Here is a 23,950-nt window from a genome sequence, read left to right as displayed (position 1 = left end):
CCCTGGTAGCTGTAGCAACATTAGATGCATTAACATTTACATCTGTTTCTAAGCAAGGATTCCATTACTTTTATTTTACAACTATATCTGAAGGGAATAATGTAATAGTTTCCAAATCCCAAATATCTTTACACATCTTCACTTCTGTTTATAGCAATGAACATTGGCAAATTAAGACGTATAATAAAAAAAAACAGTTTAAAGCCATAAACACAGATATAAAAAGTAATGTTTAAAAGCAATAATGTTCATATAGTATGTATTAAAGGGTTACTGTGCTATTAAAACACATAGTAACGTATAGTTACATAGTAGGGGAGGTTGAAAAAAGACAAGTCCATCAAGTGCTTATCTAATAGTTTTTGAAACTATTGATGCCCCCCGCTGAGCCCACAGCCTGTGGAAGGGAATTCCACATCCTTGGCGCTCTTACAGTAAAGAACCCTCTACGTAGATTAAGGTTAAACCTCTTTTCTTCTTATTTTATTGAGTGCCCACATGTCTTAACCACCTTAATACAGGGCACTTACACTCCCTTCCTGCCCAGACCATGGTCATGCTACACTGTAACCATGTGAAATTGTCATAATTTTCTTCACCCAAATAGAGCTTTATTTTGGTGGTATTTAATCACTCCTGTTTTATTTTTATTTTTAAGAAAAAAAAATAAAAATTATTTTGAAAAAAAAAAAGTTTCTCTTAGTTTTTGTCAGTGAATTGTGTAAATAAGCAATTTTTCTCCTTCACTGATGGGTGCTGATGGGGCAGCACTGATGGGCACTGATAGACTGTACTGATGGGCACTGATGAGGTGGCACTTATGGGCACTGTTATGGCGGCACTTATGGGCACTGATTAGGTGGCACTGATGAAGAAGCATGAATATACCACACTTATGGACACTGATATGTGGAACTCATGAGCACTGATGGGCGGCACTGATGGGAGGCACTGGTGGGCACTTGGCACAGATAGGCAGCACTGGTGGGCACAGATAGGCAGCACAGATAGGCAGCACTGATTGGCGGCACTGATGGGTGGAATTGATGGGCAGCAGTGATGGGCATTGATGGGCACACTGATAGCCAGCACTGACTGGCATGACTAATGGCCACTGATTGCTGGCACTTGTGGGCACTGATTGCTGCCACTTTTGGGCACAGATTGGTGGCAATTGTGGGCACTGATTGCTGGCAGTGGTGGGCAATCATTGCTTGCACTGGTGGGCACTTAATTGTAATCAGGGCACTGGTGATCAGTGCCCTGATTACATACCTAGCTGTCCCCTGTGAGGAGATGCGCTTATCGGCTCTCCTCTCCTCACACTCTGTCAGTGTGAAGCGAGGAGCACTGATTACTGGCATCTCCATGTTTACATGTGACCAGCTGTGATTGGACACAGCTGATCACATGGTTAAAGAGCCGCAGCTCTTTACACAGGTCGGGATTGCGCTGTGTCCTAGTAACACTGTGCGGCCACAAACGCCACACTGAGTGCCTCTGGGTGCACGCAAGAGCAGTCGTTCTGGGAGGCTGTCATATGACGTCCACCCAGAATGAGAGCCACACCATCCAGCCGTCATTTAACGGTGGGTGGGCCGCAAGTGGTTGAACTCCCTTCTGCAAAAAAGTTTTACCCCTATCCACAAGCGTCTCTTCTCCAGAGAGATTAAGTTCAGTGTTCGCAACCTTTCTTCATAACTAATATCCTCCAGACCAGGGGTGCTCAACCTGTGGCTCTCCAGCTGTTGTGAAACTGCAAGTCCCATCATGCCTCTGCTTTTGGGAGTCATGCTTGTACTTTTCATATATCTCATATGCCTCATATGCCATGTAGTTGCCCACTCCATTATTTTGTTCAGATCTTTTTGCAAGGTTTCCACATCCTGTGAAGAAGTGATTGCCCTGCTTAGCTTAGTATCGTCCGCAAGGTTACCCCATCCTCCAGGTCGTTTATGAACAAAATAAATAGGATTGGTCCCAAAACAGAACCCTGGGGGACCCCACTACCTACCCCTGACCATTCTGAGTACTCACCATTAATCACCACCCTCTGAACTCACCCTTGTAGCCAGTTTTCAATCCATGTACTCTATGGTCCATGGCAACAGACCTGATTTTCTACAGTAAACGTTTATGGGGAACTGTGTCAAATGCTTTTGCAAAATCCGGGTACACCACATCTACGGATCTTCCTTTATCTAGATTGCAACTCGCCTCCTCATAGAAGGTTATTAGATTTGGCAAGAACGATTCTTCATGAATCCATGCTGATTACTGCTAATGATACCATTTTAATTACTGAAATCTTATATATAGTCCCTTATCATCCCCTCCAAGAGCTTGCATAATATTGATGTTAGGCTAACAGGTCTGTAATTCCCAGGGATGTATTTTGGACCCTTTTTAAATATCGGTGCTACATTAGCTTTTCTCCAATCAGCTGGTACCATTCCAGTCAGTAGACTGTCAGTAAAAATTAGGAACAATGGTCTGGCAATTACTTGACTGAGTTCCCTATGTACCCTTGGATGCAAGCCATCTGGTCCCGGTGATTTATTAATGTTAGGTTTCCCAAGTCTAATTTTAACTCTGTCCTCTGTTAACCATGGAGGTGCTTCCTGTGACATATCTTAAGGATAAACACTGCAGTTTTGGTTAGTTAAGCCCCCCCCGATTCCCTTGTGAAGACTGAGAAGAATAAATTCAATACCTTTGCCATCTCCCCATCCTCTGTAATCAGATGTCCTTCCTCATTCTTTATGGGGCCAATATGGTCTGTCCTCCCCTTTTTTTACTGTTTACATGCTTAAAGAATTTCTTGTGATTTTTTTTTGTTCTATCCTATCCTCCCTAATTGCACCCTTACATTTCTTGTTGCATTCTTTATACAGTCTGAATGCTGATGATGATCCCTCAACCTTATATTTTTTGAAGGCTTTCTTCTTTGCTTTTATATGCATTTTTACATTGGAGTTAAGCCATCCAGGACTTTTGTTTGCTCTTTTAAATGTATTACCCAATAGGATGCATTGGCTAATGCCCTTATTTAATATGTTCTTAAAGCAAACCCATCTCTCCTCCGTGTTCTTTGTTCCTAAGATTTTATCCCAATTCAGGCCTTCTAGCAAGGTCCGTAGTTTAGGGAAGTTGGCTCCTTTGAAATTCAGTGTCTTTGTACTCCCCTTATGTTTCCTATTTGTGTGAATTATACTGAAACAAGCCAGTTGACCTGTGATCGTTGTTTCCTAAATTGCCCCGTATTTCCACATTAAAGCGTTTGTTAACCCAAAGAAAAAAAAACAGATACTGTTCCTTTAAAGCATGTTATACAGCACCGTGCTTGTGCTGTGTCATTTGGCCCCCTGTATACCCTAAAAAACCTAGCTGATCCTGCCTGGCTATACCCTCCCCTCTGCAAACAGACCACGATAATTATGGCTGCTGAGCCCTGACATTGTGGTCCATTTGCGTGATTCTGCCATCCGCAGCCCTGCTCTCTGCAGCTCTCCCTGTGTCTGTGTCTCCTCTGTCCTCTTCCCCCCACCCCTCCCTGTTTGTACCAGTGCCTGCCCCCCCCCCCCCCGCTCCTCTCATATATGCTATCCCCTCTGTACCTTAATAACATGTGCCTCTGTTCCTGTTTAATGTACAAAACCTGCCGATCTGTACCTTGTATGAGCGCGGCTCCAGGTTTTCAGCTTATTCTCGGCTCTTTCTCCCGATCCTCCCTGGATCGGCAGCAGGACGATTTAACCTTGCCCACTGCAGCTGTGAGCCAAGAGAGAAGAGAGGAGAGGAATCAGCTATGCACCCAGAGAGAAGCTTATATCAATACAAATCGGCGGATTAAGGTACAGAGGGGATAAGAAAATTTCATAGAAGTGGCTGAACAACCACTTTACGCCACCTTTACAAAAACTGAAGAATGAGCACAATCTTGCACTAAAAATGCAAGATTCATTTACAATATTTATTTAGATTCGTTCCCAATACCCAAATGTTGTGAAAACCTGGTTCTACCCCATGGCTCCTAGGTGAGAGTGCACAAAGCATGGTCCATAAAGACACGGATGTGCGAGTTTGGGTGGAGGAAATTGATTGGCCTGCACAGATACCTGACTTCAACCCGATAGAACACCTTTGGGATGGATTAGAGCGAAGACCACAAGCCAGGTCTTCTCGTCCAACATCAGTGCCTGACCTCACAAATGTGCTTCTGCAAGAATGGTCAAAAATTCCCATAGACACTCCTAAACCTTGTGGACAGCCTTCCCAGAAGAGTTGAAGTTGTTAGAGCTGCAAAGGTTGACCAACTCAATATTGAACCTTACAGACTAAGACTGGGATACCAATAAAGTTCATGTGTGTGTGAAGGCAGGTGTCCCAATACTATTGAGGGGATATTATTTCAATTTACAAATACCATACTGGTGATGGTGACCCCACAATAGGGATAAAACTTTTTACAAACTTAACAAGACACGTGGCCACTCATACAATGAAAGGGGAGCACCTGAGTGAACAAAAGAACATGTTTGTTATTACCACCATTTTTTGGATCTGATTATTGATTTTTGGAATAGATTTTTTATTTTTATTTTATTATATTGTTGCATAGAGTCACTTTATTATCACTAGGGCACTTTATGTATTGGGTATATCTGTAACATTTAAGATACATTCGTAAATATATCATTTACAGTGATTTGTGGAAGTACATACGGAAACAGAAATGTATTGTGGTTATCAGATGCCTAGATTAAGATAGAACAGCACTTTCCTTTGTATTTTATTCTTTTGCACAGTCATATGGGACCTGATCAGTGCTAGCAGCTGTCTAGATAAAAATCCATATATATTTATGGTAGTGCGCAAGATTTTTTTTATTTTTTTATCATCGCGTTTACATTTTTTTTAGATAAGCACCTGAGCATACAGGGATATACAATGTAATACTGACATATAATCACACACATAGGTTGGACTTGATGGACGTGCCTGTTTTCAACCTCACCTACTATGTAACTGTTGATGACATAATGTGTATATATTCTATTGCTCTAAGACGAACAGCTGGAAACAGGCATCTTTCAGTTGAATTGCAAAATGCAGGTTAACGCACTTAAAATCCAGCATAAAGGACTTAAAGTGGAAGTAAACCCATCGATTTAAACAGTTAAAAAAAAAAGGCATGCCGGGAATGCTGAATGCACATTGGCTGTGCTCTCAGCCAAACTATCAAACCATCCAATGGCTGGTGTCATAACGAATCACATGTGCAGCACCATAGCAGTTGAAGATTAAACAGAGGCAAAGATGGCAGCTTCCTTGGCTGAAAACGATACGGGAGTTTACTTCCAATTTAAAGCACACTGCAATGAATGTAATGGCTGTAAGTTGGCTGCATTAAATACAGTATATGTTTTTATTCTCTTGTTCATGCACTTGTCTGCATTAAAAATGTTTTGAAGTATGAAATGAATGAAAGCTACCATTCATTCAATAAAAAATGCAAGAATATAGAATCTCTGCAGAACTGCAGAAATAAGAAAATACAGCCAGGTAAATAATTGTTTGTTTATCTGGGTTGCTGCAGAACTTGACTTTAACCTGATGTGAACCTTTTCTGCAGTAGGCCATACACAGTATAATCTGATGTACTGGTATTTGTTGGTTTGACAAGGATCAGATTTTTTGAGGCTAACTTAAGAGGTAATACCACTTTTGACTACAGGACATTTTAAGGTTAGCAGAAGACACCATACCTTCATTTCTAGAAATTTAGGCAGCTGATGTTATATGTAATCTACGTATATGTAAATCTAGGCTTGCCCTATAAAAAGCTCAGCTTGTCCCAACACCTCCATCCCTGCTGGTCACATAAGGTGGCTGCAATGACCTACTGACCTACTGGAAGCTCCGGTGAAGGGAAGGATCACGGGTGAAATCACAACTTGTATCACTCCATTGATACATAAACTTCTTTGATCTACTTATATTTTGAGTAGTGTTAACTGAGTAGTCTGCCATTTTTAGGCATTTTTTTATGTAAGCAGAACTAAACCCTGCTATCATTTACAGCCAAGGAATCTGACATCATAGTATCTGATAAATATGCAGTTGCCCTAGTGCTACACATGTGATTAACTATGATACCATCCATTTATTGGCTTGACAGTTGGGTTGAGATCTAACATAATCACACTAGTAACTGCAACAGTTATCAATAAAGGTGTGCATTGAATGTAACTGTATTGGAAAACAGTAAAATTGTTGGGTTTACTTGCTTTTTAAATGCTTTTTAAATGCTCAGTTTGAATCACTCAGGTTTGTGACAAGTCAACAAACTTCTTGGTTAAATGGAAACTAAACACAGATTACTCACATGGGCGCATGTGTAAACCCTTTCATAATATCAGAAGAATATTTACATGAAGATGACACTGTTAATTCGCTGAAGAAGCCTACCAACTGTCATTTTTGTACTACTTTTCACAAACAAATTAGCCAACGTATAATGACTGACTACAAAGTAAAATAAATGTCCCCATCCCCATTTCTATTCTTGTGTAGAACTTCCACAAAAGCGTAACTATTTTGTTTGTGGTTAAATGGTCTTTAAAGTGCACTTAAGGGAAAAAAAATTTGCCAAAATGGTCATTTGGGCTCTGTTCTATGTACAATGTTTAATGAAGCTGTACATTTATTGTGCTAAAAAATGGCCTGCAGATTAAGCATACATATCATACATAACCCTTTTTAATCATCCTCATTCATTATTTAGATAAGCACTGAATAATTTCTGAGCATAGGGAGCTTTATTATTTAAAAACATGTTGTTATCTACTAAAGCCACACGATATTTAGGACTGGTGCTTTATAATGAAGATGCCATACTGTGCTACATATGAAATGATATTTTAATCATTATTTCTGTTATTTTTAATTACAAAATCTATTTCTTAAGGTAGCTACAGTGGAAGAAAAAAAATTTGCATTTAATTAGCCATAGCAGGGATTTGATCATAGACGAAGATATAAGTATCAATCACAAAGCTGTTTGTTTACCCATGCAAGCTAAAGTTTGCAGGTGATGTCCTTGGAAGGGTGGCTTCCCACATATACAGCTTATGATAATGGTTCAAAATAACTCTAAACCTCTATATTAATTGTTACTTCTGAAAGAGACTCTGTATCTTGCCCAGATTAGGAAAAAGTAACAGTCTCCTCAATGCCCACCTTTCAACCCACTTATACTCACCTTCCCTGTCTGGCTGCTTCATTCCTTCCACAGTCCAAAAACTGTGAAAAACACTATGTCACAGAGGTGCTGTGACACCACCACTACCTGTCCCTTACAGATGATCAGCTGATTGGCTGGTCAGGCACAAGCACTACACCATTTGATGGGGTTAAATGTTCACCTAGTCCTAGAAGCAACAGGTACAGGTATACCCCACTTTTAAGTACACAATGGGGTTTATTTACTAAAGCTGAAAAGTGCAAAATCAGGCTCACTTCTACATAGAAACCAATGAGCTTCTAACCCCAGCTTGTTCAATTAAGCTTTTGTAATAAAGCCTGGAAGCTCATTGGTTTCTATGCAGCAGTGAGCCTGATTTCATACTTTTCAGCTTTAGTAAATAAACCCCATTGTGTACTTAAAAGTGGGGTATGCCTGTATTTTGTGATGGTTTCAATGGAATAGCACTGCAGAGGTGAGCATATACTGTAAGTGAATTTGGGCTTGGGTTTTAAAGCCCATCTCTGTGATGGCAAACCAATCCATCCCATCCATCTAAATCCATTAACACAAGTTACAAATAATAAAACCTTAGTGAAGATTAATCATCTGCCACTGCAGTCTGGGTTTGCTACTGGACAGTCTTGTCGCTATTACAGGAATGTAATGATGTCACTATGACATTATTACATTCCTGGAGTCTTCTGGACCCCACCAGTCAATGGGAGGTATCCACAATATTAGGGAGTGATATGGGCATCCCTGACTTTGCAATCCAGAAAAAAATAACACTCGGGATGTAGTATATCATCTGACTGTGGCTTCAGGTAAGTATATGAGGTTTTATGTAGATCTTTTTTTTAATCCTTAGATTAATTAAGGGGGTGAGTAATTCCAGATTAGAGATTAGCTTTAAAGTGACTCTGAATAACCAATGTGAGAGTCTTTAAAAAAAAAAGCTGCATTAGAAAATAAAAACATACCGATATATACAATGGGGGTTATTTCCAAAAGGCAAATCCATTTTGCACTACAAGTGCACTTGGAAGTGCAGTCACTGTAGATCGCTGTAGATGTAAGAGGAAGCTCTGAAATGAGGGGAAGCTCTGCTGATTTTATCATACAATCATGTGCAAGCAAAAATGCTGTTTTTTTATGTTCCTTGCATGCCCCCCTCAGATCTACAGCGACTGTACTTCCACGTGCACTTGTAGTGCAAAGTGGATTTGCCTTTAGGAAATAACCCCCAGTATCTGACAATAGTGAGTACATCCCTCACACTTTTGTAAATATTTTATTATATCTCTTTATGTGACAACACTGAAGAAATGACACTTTGCTACAATGTAAAGTAGTGAGTGTATAGCTTGTATAACAGCATCAATTTGTTGCCCCCCTTAAAATAACTCAATAATACAGCCATTAATGTTTAAACCACTGGAAACAAAATTGAGTACACTCCTAAGTGAAAATGTCCAAATTGGGTCCAATTAGCCATTTACCCTCCCTGGTGTCATGTGACTTGTTAGTGTTACAAGGTCTCAAGTGTGAATGGGGAGCAGGTGTGTTAAATTTGGTGTTATCGCTCTCACTCTCTCATACTGGTCACTGGAAGTCCAACATGGCACCTCATGGCAAAGAACTCTCTGAGGATCTGAAAAAAAGAATTGTTGCTCTACAGAAAGATGGCCTAGGCTATAAGAAAATTGCCAAGATCCTGAAACTGAGCTGCAGCACGGTGGCCAAGACCATACAGCAGTTTAACAGGACAGGTTCCACTCAGAACAGGCCTCGCCATGGTCAACCAAAGAAGTTGAGTGCATGTGCTCAGCATCATATCAAGAGGTTGTCTTTGGAAAATAGATGTATGAGTGCTGCCAGCATTGCTGCAGAGGTTGAAGGGGTGGGGGGTTCAACTTGTCAGTGCTCAGACCATACTTCACACACTGCATCAAATTGGTCTGCGTGGCTGTCATCACAGAAGGAAGCCTCTTCTAAATATGATGTACAAAAAAGCCCACAAACAGTTTGCTGAAGACAAGCAGACTTAGGACATATATTATTGGAACCATATCCTGTGGAGTGATAGATGGTGCCAAGCATGTATGGCAGCAACCAGGTGAGGAGTACAAAGACAAATGTGTCTTGGCTCTAGTCAAGCATTGTTGTGTCATGGTCTGGGGCTGCATGGATGCTGCTGGAACTGGGGTGCTACAGTTCATTGAGGGACCCATGAATGCCAACATGTACTGTGACATACTGAAGCAGAGCATGACCCCCTCCCTTCTGAGACTGGGCCACAGGGAAGTATTCCAACATGATAACGACCCCAAACACACCTCCAAGAAGACAACTGCCTTGCTAAAGAAGCTGAGGGTAAAGGTGATGGACTGGCCAAGCATGTCTCCAGACCTAAACCCTATTGAGCATCTGTGGGGTATAGTCAAACGGAAGGTGGAAGAGCACAAGGTCTCTAACATCCAATAGCTCTGTGATGTCGTCATGGAGGCGTGGAAGAGGACTCCAGTGGCAACCTATGAAGCTCTGGTGAACTCCATGCCCAAGACTGTTAAGACAGTGCTGGAAAATAATGGTGGCCACACAAAATATTCACACTTTGGGCCCAATTTGGACATTTTCACTTAGGTGTGTACTCATTTTTGTTGCCAGTGGTTTAGATAATAATGGCTGTGTGTTGAGTTTTTTTGAGGGGACAACACATCTACACTATTATACAAGCTGTACACTCACTACTTTACATTGTAGCAAAGTGTCATTTCTTCAATGTCGTCACATTAAGAGATATAATAAAATATTTACAAAACAAAAGTGTCAGGGATGTACTCACGTTTGTGAGATTACATATATATATATTTTTTTTTATGTTGGGGTGATGTCCTAAAAGTACATCATGTTACCTTTTGCTCTCTTTTAGCTTTCATGTTAGAAAATGGAGCAAAATCAGGTATGAAAATAGCTTGCCATAACAATCAAACCTTTTGATATGCTTTGGATAATGTTCTACAAAATACCTAGCAGAAGAAAAAAAATTGCATTCGTCTGTCCCTCTTTGAATAATGACACAGTAAAACAGACGCAAGGGAAAAACTGTCTCAACAACAAACTATGTTAAAATGTCAAGCTAGCATAAATATAGCTTGCAAGTTCTGCTTCATAAAATTACACATATAAAAAGGAAAAGAGATAAGAGTGCCAAATAGATAGTGCATCTACTAAAATGTTATAAAATAGCTAAAGCATAACATTCTATCTGGAAATAATTTTCTTAACAGCATCCATGACAGTTAACCAGCATTATCTTTAATTTCCGTTCAAGCATTGGTTGTGTGCACAAAGTGGTTTTTCTGCAAGGCACTATGATTAACTCAGATTTCTGAAACTCCCTTTTCCTGGACTGGAAATTATGCAAGCCAGGGAATCCCAGGTTCCTAACACTGTCCTTCTCATGAGCAGTTAATCAGCAGCTGTGAACACCAAATGCCAGAACAGGTGACATGAGATAGTGCAGGCTAATGGCTATGCATAATGGCTGTGCAGCCAAGATTTCATCTAAAATACAAATGGCTCTCTAGTGTGTAGTAAAACATATATATTGCTATTGCTTAAATTGGTTAACATTATATACATGATATAATTTAGAATTTATCTTTAAGACCTTGGTCGGCCTCACTTTTCCTGGCAAACTCATGCACTGTAATGTCTGTGGTATGCTCCGGACATACAAAAGGCTTATGTGGGAAAACAAAAACAACTTTAAGGCCTCGTGCATGCAGAGCCTAAAAAAATACACTTTATACAGGAATTCAGAGGGTTTTTCGGCTTGTAAAAGTACCTCTATGTTAGCCTATGGGGTTGATTTACTAAAGGCAAATAGACTGGGCATTTTGCAAAATGCATTTGCACTCTTCAAGAGCAGTAGCACCAGAGGTTACTAAATGAGCAGAAGCTCATCCAATCATGTGCAAAAAAAAAATGCTTTTTTTTTCTTCAATTTTCCTTGCATTGATTGGGTATTCTTTATAAAGTGAAGCTTTACTTTATTTTACGAAGCTCTGGAGCAACTGCACACCCAGAGTAAGAGAAAATAGTTTTTTTGTGCGTTGCGCTGCTGGATTATATATGTCCTGGATGGGGGGAGTGAGGAAAAAAAAAAAAAAAAAAAAAAAAAAAAAAGGAGGGGGGAGGGGTTATTTGGGGGAGGGGGGAAAGGGTTTGGGGAAAAAAACAGCTGAAGTTGGTAAATTGGTGTGGCGGATTAAGGGATATCAAGCTGCTTATCACAGAGTTTTGTAATCCTTGCTGTATATGTCAGTAAATGCAGCAAAAATAATGGATAGCTGGCAGGATCACAAATTATAGTCCACAGTTACTGGTTGTGGAAAATAGCCATAGAAAGGGGATGATTGCTTTAGCACAGGCAGGTAGGCAGCATGTTCAAGGGTAGAAGGTACCTTGTAAAAGACAAATAAACAGAAGAGAAAACAGCGCCAATCTAAGTGCAGTATTGTTGAATCAAAGACATTTAATTTGTGAAGTTATGCACTCACACTCTACCAGAAGGTTTCAGGCACATCATGTATCTAGAGGACATCGCAGGGCTCTCGAGGAGAAGCGGTAACTCGTTCGGCTGTATCTCTCGTCCGGTGGCGCCGGTGGTTCCCAGCGTCGCACGGCTCGGTGTAGCAGCGTCAGGGAGGTCCGTTCGTTGTTACGTTGAGGGGCGCACTGCGATGACGTTTCGTTGTGGTGTACGTTGCACGCGTTCGGAGCATGCGTGCTCCTTCATCAGGCATCCTGTGCATAACTTCACAAATTAAATGTCTTTGATTCAACAATACTGCACTTAGATTGGCGCTGTTTTCTCTTCTGTTTATTTGCACACCCAGAGTGCAACTGCACTTTGCAAAGTTCACAATCTATTTGCCTTTAGTAAATCAACCCCAATGTGTCCATGCATACATAGGCATTTACAGATGTATTAGAAGAGGAGCATTTACAGGCAGAAAATCCACCAAGGGCACTTCTTGAAAGGAGAGCTTCACCAGAAAACACTCATTAACGTGTCTAAACAAACAACCACCTAAGGACCGAGCCTTTTTTTGATACTTGTTTACAAGTTAAAATCATAATTTTTTGCTAAAAAACCACTTAAAACCCACAAACATTATATATATACTTTTCACCCTAGAGAATAAAATGGCAGTCGTTACAATACTTTATGTCACAACATATATGCGCAGGGGTCTTACAAGAGTAATTGTTTTGGAAAAAAATAACTTTTTTGACTTAAAAAATAAAACAACATTAAAGTTAGCCCAATTTATTTTATCTTGTGAAAGATAATGTTTTGCTGAGTAAATCAATACACAACATGTCATGTTTCAAAATTGTGTCCGCTTGTGCAATTGGCCACAAATTTTGACCCTTAAAAATCTCCATAGGTGACCTTTAAATTTTTTTAGTGGTTACATGTTTAGAGTTACAGAAGAGTTTTAGTGCTATAATTATCACTCTCGCTCTAATGATAGCGGCCTTACCTATGTGTAGTTTGCACATATTTTTCATATGACGGGAAACTTACATATGCGTTCGCTTCTGCACGTGAGCTCGGCGAGACAGGATGCTTTAATTTATTTTATTTATTTTCTTATTTATTTAACTTTTTAATTTTTATTTTTACACTGTCCTTTAAAAAAAAAAAATGGGTCACTTTTATTCCTAATACAAGGCATGTAAGCAGCCCTTGTAATAGATAAAAGCATGGCAGGAGGCCAAGGAGACAGGGAGAGCAGAGTACCTCTATCAAAGTCAGTGGCAATAGAGTGAGGACACCTGGGGGGCAGCACAGCACCACCCATATGACAAAACCTGCAACGCTGCTGTAGAGAGGCTGGAGCACCCAATCACCCTTTGCTTCCCACCGCTAATCACCGGTGGCTTTCAGAGAGACACAGAGGGGCTCCACTTCTAGGGAGTGTCTACAGCAGCATTCTGGGAGCTGTTGAGAGAGCTATCCACCCATTATTGACAATGCTAGCAGAAACTGAGCCACTGGGATCAATCCTTACTGCACTCTATACCACACTTATTCCAAACTTAGACTGTGCCTATACAATCTCTATACCTCATTATACCAAACCTTTATCACATGTGAATCACATCTGCCTTGTACCTGTGCCAAGACTATATGATAACTATTTTGTATCTATAATGCATGCAGGTTAACTGGGACTGTCATTATGTGAAAAGACAGCTCTTGATTGGATAGATTGATAGCAGCACAGCCATTAACTCCCGCTGCTGTCAATCAAATCCAATGACAGGGGGGGTTGAATCCGGCATATTCTTGTCTATGGATGGAAATGCTGGACTTGGAAGCATGCCCATAAGGTAACCCCACAGTAGAGCGCTTCTCCTAGGGGATTATCTGAGAAGAGGAGCAGCTGCGAGAGCCACCGAGGGACCCCAGAAGTCGGTGTTTGGGGGCCACTCTGTGCAAAACTAACTGCACAGTGAGGTAAGTATGACACGTTATTTAAAAAAAAAATGCAAACCTTTACAATCACTTTAAAGGATCCCAACGACAGTCAGCAGAAAAACAACTCAAAGGACTGCACCTCCGGTAATAATAATTATTCTGCAAGCCCCCTTTGTTCCACTGCCCCTTCCGCTGCCATCCTTCTTTACATTTGGACAGTGCATACCCAGTCAGCCTAGTACTGGCATTGCTGGCCTAAATGTGCTCTGGTAGTATAGTTCCAGCACTTAGTAGATTCTACTTCACTACTGCTCACTGCTGAACTTGAGGTGGCCTTTCTACTGTTTGTGCTTATCTGGATTCCAAATGCCATCTTATGCCTAGTCCTACATAGATATGGTGGCTATATGTGTTTTCTTTTTTTAGGACTTATTTTTACTTTTTCACCAGGTGACGATTCTCCCTCACTATACTGGAAGAGCAGCATTGTCACCCTAAGAGAGTTAGGGTAGATTTTCCAAAACTGGAGCAACTGTCCATTGTAATCAATCAGCTTCTAACTTTAGCTTGTTCAATTAGGCTTTGACAATAAAACTTGGAAGCTGGTTTCTATTCAGAGCTGCACCAGAATTTGCACTCTCTAGCTTTAGTAAATCACCCCCTAAGTGTTTAAGGACTACACCAAGGCCACTACCCCCCCCCCCCCCCCCCCCCCCCATCCCATTCCTCTTCTCAATAACATAGGGGGACGTTGTTCCCTAGAGAAATCTGGGAACCATGCTATTTGGAAGAGACAAAGCACAGAAAGTGTTAACCTCACAACATCTCTGGCAGCATCAACATGTTTTTTTATGCACAGTTTATTTAATTAACCAAAACAGCTCAAATAGGAAAAGGTAATTGTCAGGGTTTACATATCATTTAAAGAGCTCATGTCATGTATAAAACACTTTGGTGATTAGGGTGTAGACTACATACTAGTATTGGTACAATAAATGGTTCAGTGATTTAGTTTTGTTTCATTGACTAGAACAACTTAATTAAGTGGTACATTAGTTGGGGGATAGTTACTTTAAGGTTTAAAAATATTATTCAGCTAACAGAAGATTTTGGTTGAATGATTCTTGCTTTCTGGAAACTCTTTGACGTGGATGTAAAATAAAATGAGCTAAAACTATTGCTTTGGCAGATACAGAATCAATTGATTTGTTAAAGTGACACTGGAAAATTAATGATAGAAAGAACAATATCTTTTTGTCAGTTTATTTTACAATAGCTCAATTTATTGTTCTGTCACACACAAAATAAATAGTTCTGTCAAATAAAGTAAGTTTATGTGACAGGTTCAATTTATGAAGTGGCGCCATGCTGCTTAAGAAATAACAAGTTTTATATGTGTCCCTTGTCCTTTGCTAAGCAGCTCTTGGTGTTTTACCAATGTAAAACAATAGCTTAGCTATAAACCAAAAAATAATGCAACTGCTTGACCAAAAAAAAAAAAAAAAAAAAAAGGAAGAGCAGGATTGTGGTTGCACAAGCACTGCTGGCTTTGAACTTTTGATGGGATTTAAGTAATGGTCCCATTTTTAAGATTCACTTCCCCCATACTATGGTTTGAAAATTCTCCAATTCCTTTCTGCTAAGTTTAACCACTTGTCCTCCGGAAGATTCCCCTCCCCCTTCATGACCAGACCACTTTGTTGTGCAATATGGCACTGCATTATTTTAACTGACAAGTGCATGGTCGAGCAACACTGTCCTTTTTTTCCCCACAAATAGGGCTTTCTTTTGGTGGTATTTGATCACCTCTGCGGTTTTAATTTTTTGCACTATAAAACAAAAAAAGAACGACAATTTTGAAAAAAAACGGTGGTATTTTTTTTTGTTATTAGTAATGGTGGTGATCAGTGACTTATAGTGGGATTGTGATACTGTGGTGGACATTCTGACACTTTTTGGGAACCAGGGACACTAATACTAATGATCAGTGCTAAAAATATGCATGGTATATGTCGTGGTACTAATGGCACTGGGAAGGGGGTAACATCAAGAGCAAAAAAAGGGTTAACTGTGTGCCTAAACAGTGTTTTACTATACTGTGTTAGGTGCTTTTACTAGGGGAAGAGATGGAATTTATTCCCTGCAGGGACACAACCTCCATTCTTTCCCACCTGTCAGATTGGCTATCTGCCTTGTTTACATAGATTTCCACAAGTGGTCCTTGGCTCTTAGAAAACTCTTCTGATAATTATTTTCCCCCCTGCAAAAATCTAGCGAGGAGCACCTGGTCGTGGCTAATTTATGGTAAAATTATGTTTTTTCCACATCCGGATTACGCCCCCAACCGTGCTCACTGAAACATTCAGAAGTTTAGAAGTCCTTCTGTAACCAAAGCCATCAGTATGCTTTGCAACAGTAAGGTTCCACGGTCTTGAGAGAGCTCTTTGCTTTTGCCCATCATGAGTTTTTTCTTGTGTGACACCTTTTATAGCCCATCAATGTGACTGAAATAGCTAATATTCATTTGCACTGACAAGGGGTTGGATTGCTTTCTAATTACTTCCTTGCTTAGTCGAGGATTGTGGAAATGGGAGCAGGTACCAGAAAATAAAAAAGTGAAGTTCCCCTTATGTCACAGAGGCCCAAAAAAATGCTATAACTTCTTATATTAGTATTTATGTTTTTATCAAGAAAACTACAAGGTTAATCTATATATTGCATATATAATTATAAAAACTCTGATACTTTTACACATGGAAATAATTGAATGCTTCACTTGCTAGCATCTTGATTCTATGAGATGTAAAGCTCAATGTTAATAAAAAATAGCACTTTCCTTTCACTAAAGAAGCCAAGTAATAATAGCTGTACCTATGTTTCAATGCAGATGTACCCAATGTTCTGCTGATTGTTATATTGCAGGAAAATTGAATTGTCAAGGTTTTTCTGTGATAAAGATGTAAAACTTTTACTTTGTTTAACTTAAACAGTGAATAAGTACCTGTGCAATTCATAAAAGGCAGAATTTACTGCCTTTACTTTTAAATACAGAGTTTGTTTCTGAAAGATTTGCTCTTTACTACATGCATTTCTTTAGAGAAATGAACTTCCAAGTTAAAATGGTTTCCCTACATTCCCACTGCTTGTCTCTCCCCCCATTCCTAAACACTTACCTGTCCCCACTGACAGCCCCAATCTCCTTATTACTAGGAATCACAAGCTACACTGAGATCAGGGGGAACCATGGGCTCCTGCTGTTGTTAGTCACATTCTGTGAGGAGAGAGCAGGGTGCATGGCTGAGCTGTGCTGTGTGTGTCAATGGGCACATACAGCCTGGCTCAGGAGCATGCCCACACAAGTGTCCCCATAGCACAACACTTGCTATGGGGACACTGGGAAGAGAGGCCAAACAGAGAGTGCTGGTAGGGGACCTTCAAAGAGGAGGTAAGGGACCGCTTTGTGCAATGTCATTTCAAAGAACAGGTATGTATATAAAGTTTTTTTTTTTAATAGATAATAAACTTTGACTTTCATATTCCTTTAAGCTAGGCATACACTGTTGGAATTTTCGCTCAAGGAACTTTCATTGTACACGTTTTATTGGGAGCCTCTCTAAAATAGATTTCAGTTGATCAACCCACTGGGCCAAAGGACAAGTATCTTTATGTGTATGGCCAGGTTTAGAGGCTGTTGAGAGAAATGTACCATACAGTAGACATGTGCATTTGTTTTCGTCCGAATGCATTTTCATCTAAATTTCAGGTACTTTCGTTATCGTTTTAACAAAGGATAACGAACGTGTAGAATCTGAAAACCAAAAGATCCGACATAAACAAATGCTTTATTTTCATTTTTGTTGTGACAACAGTTTGATATAGATAGGAGAATTGACATGACACTGACAATAGCAACCTGTGTCCATCGAACCTGTGGTCGAATGTGCCTAACCTTAGCTCTATTAGTCCAAGATTATTCAACATAGAGACAAAAGATTTGGCATAGAGACAAAAGATTCAACATTATAGAGACAATAGCAAAAAAGTTTGAATGTACCTAACCTAACTCTATTAGTCCAAGATTATTTGACATAGAGAGAAAAGATTCGGCATGAAGATTCGACAGAGCCGCGAGTGGACATTTATGGTCAAATGCTCCACCCATATGCTATAGAAGAATTCTTATGTTTGTTGACTAGTAATAATAATAAATATAATTATTATATGTATTTATAATTATACTTATTATAATTATTTATATTTATTATATTCATATAATTATTAGTGTCATAGAACATTAGAATTCTACTGTAGCTTGTAGGTGGAACATTCGACCGGAAATGTACGATTGCGGCGTTGTATAGTTTAGCTGCTCCGTCGAATCTTCTTAGAACATTCGACAGACACCATAAGCCTTCAATGACAGATTCAACCTTAATTATTTCGGATTTTTGGACAAATGCATTTAATGAAACAAAATAAATAAAAACTAATTTCGGAAGTAACTAAATAAATTTATTTTTTGGACGAAAACGATATTCCAAAACAAAATATTTCAGTGTGCACATGTCTACCATACAGTATGTAGCTCACTACAGACAATGCCCTTAGTACCATGAGAAAAAGTCAGACTTTTTGACATACACTGTTGATTGAATGTTCATATTGATTGAATGTTTCATGATTGTAACGCACTGTTATAATCTTGAATTTCAAAAATTTGACAGATAGGGGTTTATTTACTAAAAGCAAATCCACTTTGCACTGCGTGTGCACTTGGAAGTGCAGTTGCTGTAGATCCAAGGGGGACATGCAAGGGAAATAAAAAACTGCATTTTTGCTTGTACATGATTATATGATAAAATCAGCAGAGCTTCCCTTTGTTTCAGATCTTTCCCTCAGATCTAAAGCCACTGCATTTCCAAGTGCACTTGTAGTGCAGAGTGGTATTGCCTTTAGTAAATCAACCCCATAGTGTTGTCCAGGCACCACATCACTAACAAGCCACTATAGTACATAGAGAATTATTGTATATGTACATGGGTCTTTGAGAGTATATTAGTAATCAAAAATCATTTTGATATTTTGTAGTTTATTTTGTTCACATATTTCCATGGTACCATAAAGTCCTGTGTACACATATTTCTTTAAAATCAAATCAAAGAAGTCAGCACTCAAAGTGGTATGTGCAGCCAGAAAAAAGGATTGATATACAAACCTTGAAGAATCCATAAAAATGCATTTGCAGTGTCTATATCAGCATGGATGCATTAACGTGAATATATCATGCATCCACCAAACATGTGCAAACAAATCACAAAACATATGCAATATAATACAAAAAACATAAAACTTCTAAAATCATCATACATGACATAAAAATATAAATGGCGAAAGAAAAGAAAATGAAAATGATGAATGGCTTGAAAAGTAAACAGTGCAAAAAGTTCACAACCAACGTATAGCATGACTTGCAAAATCCCTGAGATGTGCTGAAATATAATTACAAAAATACTTCTATATATGTCTTCCATCACCTCTTGCAGTTAGCCCCAAATCATCTGCTGTATAGCCTCACACCACAAATGAATGAAAAACTCATCAAAGGTATAGACTGCATAGCACACTGATATCTCAGAGCAGCTCCCTCCTTTCCAGCCAGAAAAGACACAGTCTGTGACAGCCCAACAGCCCTTAATATCTTATGCAAATACTGCACACCTGGTTTGGTAAAAACATCTCCATTTTATGTGGAAAAGTCCAATGATCCTGCCACCTGGATTCCTAATTCTCTGACGTGCTTAGCCCAAAAAGGGCTTCATCATAGAGGTTCCTCTATGATTAAGCCCTTGTTGGAGGAAATTAATCAAAGTATGTAACTGAATCTTGTGGGTCGTGTTGGCTCCATATTGTTTGGTGAAGACCAGTTTGGGATCTGTACCTTCACTCAAGGTGGAAATTGAATATCCTAACGTGGGCTTTTGGAGCAGTATTTTTTTATTTTTTTGCATTATTGTTGAACTGTTCTCAGTGCTTATGAGTAGAAGTATAATACTGATGGGTGGTAGCAATAAAACGGGGGTGAGTGGCACACTCCTAATTACAAATAATGCTAGCTACAGCTCTTGTTATCTGTGTTGACCCAATTGTTTATATTTAGTCCTGCATTGGACAATAGTAGATAATAAAAGTTTTCACTGTAATTTGAAGTTTGACATTCAAATATTGAATGATTATGGCCTGTAGATCTACTTGCTTTGTATGACATAATTATGACATTTATTTTTCTTTAGGTCAGAAGTTAGTGTAAATAAATATGCGGGATGCCTAAAAGACATCGAGATCTCCCGAACACCATACAACTTACTCAGCAGCTCTGAATACATAGGATTAACCAAAGGATGTGCACTTGAGGTATGTTTGCAATTTTGCATGACTAACGTAAAAAAAAAAAAAAATAAAAAAAAAAAAGGAAAATACTCAGGAAATCAATAAATCTCATTTGCGCTTTAGGATCACAATGATTATATTTGGAGGAAAGCCTTTTTCTTATTCTGGATTTTAATACAGAGCAGGGCAGTATTTGGACATTAGGCTTCCCTAGGCACAACTGAATAATAATTCTCTAATAAAACTCTGCCCCTGATGTAATGCAATTATTTTAGTAAAATTAATGGTATTATGTGATAGTAAGACAAGAACAGAGTCTACTTTATATTCACACAAAAAAGGGTAAATGGACACAACAAGTAAGCCACAAGAATATACTGTATATAGAAAACCAATCTTGTTTTTGAAGTTGAATAATAAAAAACAGTCCCATGATAGGGGTGAAGAGGAGCAGCTACAAAGCAGGCAGAGGAAACCTTAAAGCCCCGTACACACGAGCGGACTTATGTCCGACAGACTTCCGAAGGAGTTCTGCCGGAGTTCTGCCGGAGTTCCGACAGAGTTCTGACGGACTTTTCGAATGAGCGGACTTGGCCACACACAATCACACCAAACTCCGACGGATTCGAACGTGATGACGTACGACTGGACTCGAATAAGGAAGTTCATAGCCAGTAGCCAATAGCTGCCCTAGCGTCGGTTTTAGTCCGTCGGAATAGCATACACACGAGCAAATTTTTCGGTAGGAACTGGGTCCGGCGGAGTTCCGTCGGAAAAATTTGAAGCATGTTCCATTTTCGAAAGTCTGTCAGACTTTTGCGAATCAAAAGTCCGTTGCAGCCCACACACGATCGAAAAGTCTGACGGAATCATTCCGTCAGACTTTGGATGTTGAAAAGTCCGCTCTTGTGTACGGGGCTTAATTGTAACCACAAGCGAAAAAAAAGCAAAAAAAAATGTGCAAGTCACTTGCAATAAAGACAGTGGCCATTAATATTGAAAACAAGAAATGCACTCACAATAGCTCAGGCAAATGTCCAGAGGTGAACAGAAGATAAAAAGAAAAAAAAGTTTTCCAATGTTGAGGCATGTTGCCGCCCATGCTAACCTTACCACCCTATGGATTGGCCTACAAGTGCCATTATGACAACTACAACTATTTTATCATGTAAGGGACCCACATGAAGGATCCTCATGTAGATTTAAAAAGCAACTTTAATTTCAGTTATAATAGGTGCCCCTGCAACAATTATTTTGTGAATTGTGATGAACAGAAACAGTGGGCTTTGTGGCCTTCAATCTTTGAACATACTTTCTATATTTTTCTATGCTTGCGCAGCAGCAGCTTCTGGCTAATACAATGGAGCCCCATTGAAAGAAGCTCTTCATTGGGCTGAAAAAGCAGCCCAAACCCCAATATTGCCCTCTAGTGGCAGCTGGTAGTTACTGCTACAAAGTAATAGGTTGTAAATAGTAAACATTAGTCTGTTGGCTGCAGCGTGGTCCACCAATGTACAATTTTCTCACAGATGAAATCTGCTAAAGAAACTAATGCAAACAGCTTATTATTAAGTAGAACTACAGAAGAGTAGAATTATCTTTTAATGGTTGGTCAAACAATGAACATGTGGCATCTGAGAAGCAATCTTTAGTTTTATTCTTTATTCTGAACAGGAAAGATAACTTACTGAATTAAAAAAAAAAAGTTGCTGCTGGTACCACATTTCATAAATACGCTCTAGTCTGACTGTACACCTTTATTTTTATTCACATTGTAGATAAGATGACTTCCAAACCTAGACATGTCAAACACATTTTGGTATTTGCATATAGAGTGCCTTGAAAAAGTATTCATACCCCTTGAAATGTTCCACATTTTGTCATGTTACAATCAAAAACTTAAATGTATTTTTATTGGGATTTTATGTGATAGACCAAACAAAGTGACACATAATGCTGAAGTGGAAGTACATGTGTTAAACTTTTTTTACAAATAAATATCCGAAAAGTGTGACATGAATTTGTATTCAGCCCCCTTTACTCTGATACCCCTAACTAAAATCTAGTAGAACCAATTGCCTTCATAAGACCATTATTTAGGAAATAGAGTCCATCTGTGTGTAATTAAATCTCAGTATAAATGCAGCTGGTCTGTGAAGCCCTCAGCGGTTTGTTGGAGAACCTTAGTGAACAAACAGCATCGTGAAGGCTTAGAAACCCACCAGACAGGTCAGGGATAAAGTTGTTGAGAAGTTTAAAGCAGGGTTAGGTTATAAAAAAAATATCCCAAGCTTTGAACATCTCAAGGGGCACTATTCAATCCATCATCCGAAAAATGGAAAGAGTATGGCCCAACTGCAAACCTACCAAGATCGTCCACCTATCCTGATGGGCTGGGCAAGGAGAGCATTCATGAGAGAAGCAGCCCAGGGGCCCATGGTAACTCTGGAGGAGCTGCAGAGATACACCGCTCAGGTGGGAGACTCTGTCCACAGGACAATTATTAGTCATGCGCTCTACAAATCTAGCCTTTATGGAAGAGTGACAAAACGAAAGCCATTGCTGAAATAAAGCCACCAAAAGTCCATTTTCAATTTGTGAGAAGCCATGTGGGTGCTTTTCTTCAGCAGGGACAGGAAAACTGGTCAGTGTTGATGGGAAGATGGATGTAGACAAATACAGGGCAACCTTAGAAGAAAACCTTTTAGAGTCTGCAAAAGACTTAAGACTGGGGCGGAGGTTCACCTTCCAGCAGGACAACGACCCTAAACATAAAGCCAGAGCTACAATGGAATGGTTTAGATCAAAGCATAATAATGTTTTAGAATGGCCCAGTCAAAGTCCAGGCCTAAATCCAATTGAGAATCTGTGGCAAGACTTGAAAATTGCTGTTTACAGACACTCTCTATCTAATCTGACAGAGCTTAAGCTATTTTGCAAAAATTAAAGGGCAAAAAATTAACTTTATTGATATGCAAAGCTGATATAGACATACCCCAAAAAAATTTAGCTGTAATTGCAGCGAAAGATGGTTCTACAAAGTATTGACTCAGGGGTCTGAATACATATGCACACCACACTTTTCTCATATTTATTTGTAAAAAAAATTTAAACCCATATATTATTTTCCTTCCACTTCACAATTATGTGCCACTTTGTGTTAGTCCATAATATAAAATCTCAATAAAACACATTTACTTTTTTGATTGTCAAATGGCAAAATGTGGAAAATTCCAAGGGGTATGAATATTTTTCAAGGCACTGTATGGTTTCATGTTTTTTCTTATTAACGTTAAGTACTTTTTATATTGGTTCTTCCTGTATTTGGCAAAGTAAAAATCATTTAAAATCTGACCTCTTTTGCATATTCTGAAAGCCTACTTTATTAAAAAAAAAAAAAAAAATCGATGTTATGTACTAATCAATCTTGACCTGAAGCTAAATATACCCTTAATTGTTTCTAAATGCTTTCTCTACTGTATAATAGGTAAAATTTCCCAGGCTATCATTTTATTTTATAGGACTCCCTATCTAAGAACAAATAAAATAATTACTGTAAATTGCAGTTACATGCATTTAATTGTATTATATTGGAAATATTCTTAAACAGAGACCTAATAATGACGTTTGATAATTGCATTAAAAGTCTGTTATACAGTATATCATTGCACAAATAAATATGACTTAAAGATCTTGCTTTCAGGGAACGGTCGTATTTACCACTGACACATATATATATTTGTCACACTAAAAATGCATTGAAAGGTTCCTCTATTTATAGTGCGGCTGTTGAGTTGTGACCTCAGTCACAAATCTTA

At 39.0% G+C, this 23,950-nt stretch overlaps 1 protein-coding gene across 6 annotated transcripts in view; it reads left to right on the top strand.

Moving 5' to 3' along the window:
* Positions 1-23,950, top strand: part of LAMA2 (laminin subunit alpha 2) — a 1,237,914-nt gene that overhangs the window by 1,154,947 nt on the left and 59,017 nt on the right. For all 6 annotated transcript variants that reach the window (XM_077486899.1, XM_077486900.1, XM_077486895.1 and 3 more), the window contains one exon: positions 20,036-20,156. In XM_077486899.1, the coding sequence (XP_077343025.1) occupies positions 20,036-20,156 (121 nt within the window). The remainder of the gene's footprint in view (positions 1-20,035; positions 20,157-23,950) is intronic.

Source organism: Lithobates pipiens, unplaced genomic scaffold (assembly GCF_037356315.1).
Source record: "Lithobates pipiens isolate NorthernLeopardFrog02 unplaced genomic scaffold, aLitPip1_a1.2 Scaffold_18, whole genome shotgun sequence".
Classification (NCBI taxonomy): Eukaryota; Metazoa; Chordata; class Amphibia; order Anura; family Ranidae; genus Lithobates; species Lithobates pipiens.
This window is presented reverse-complemented; position numbering and strand designations above follow the sequence as displayed.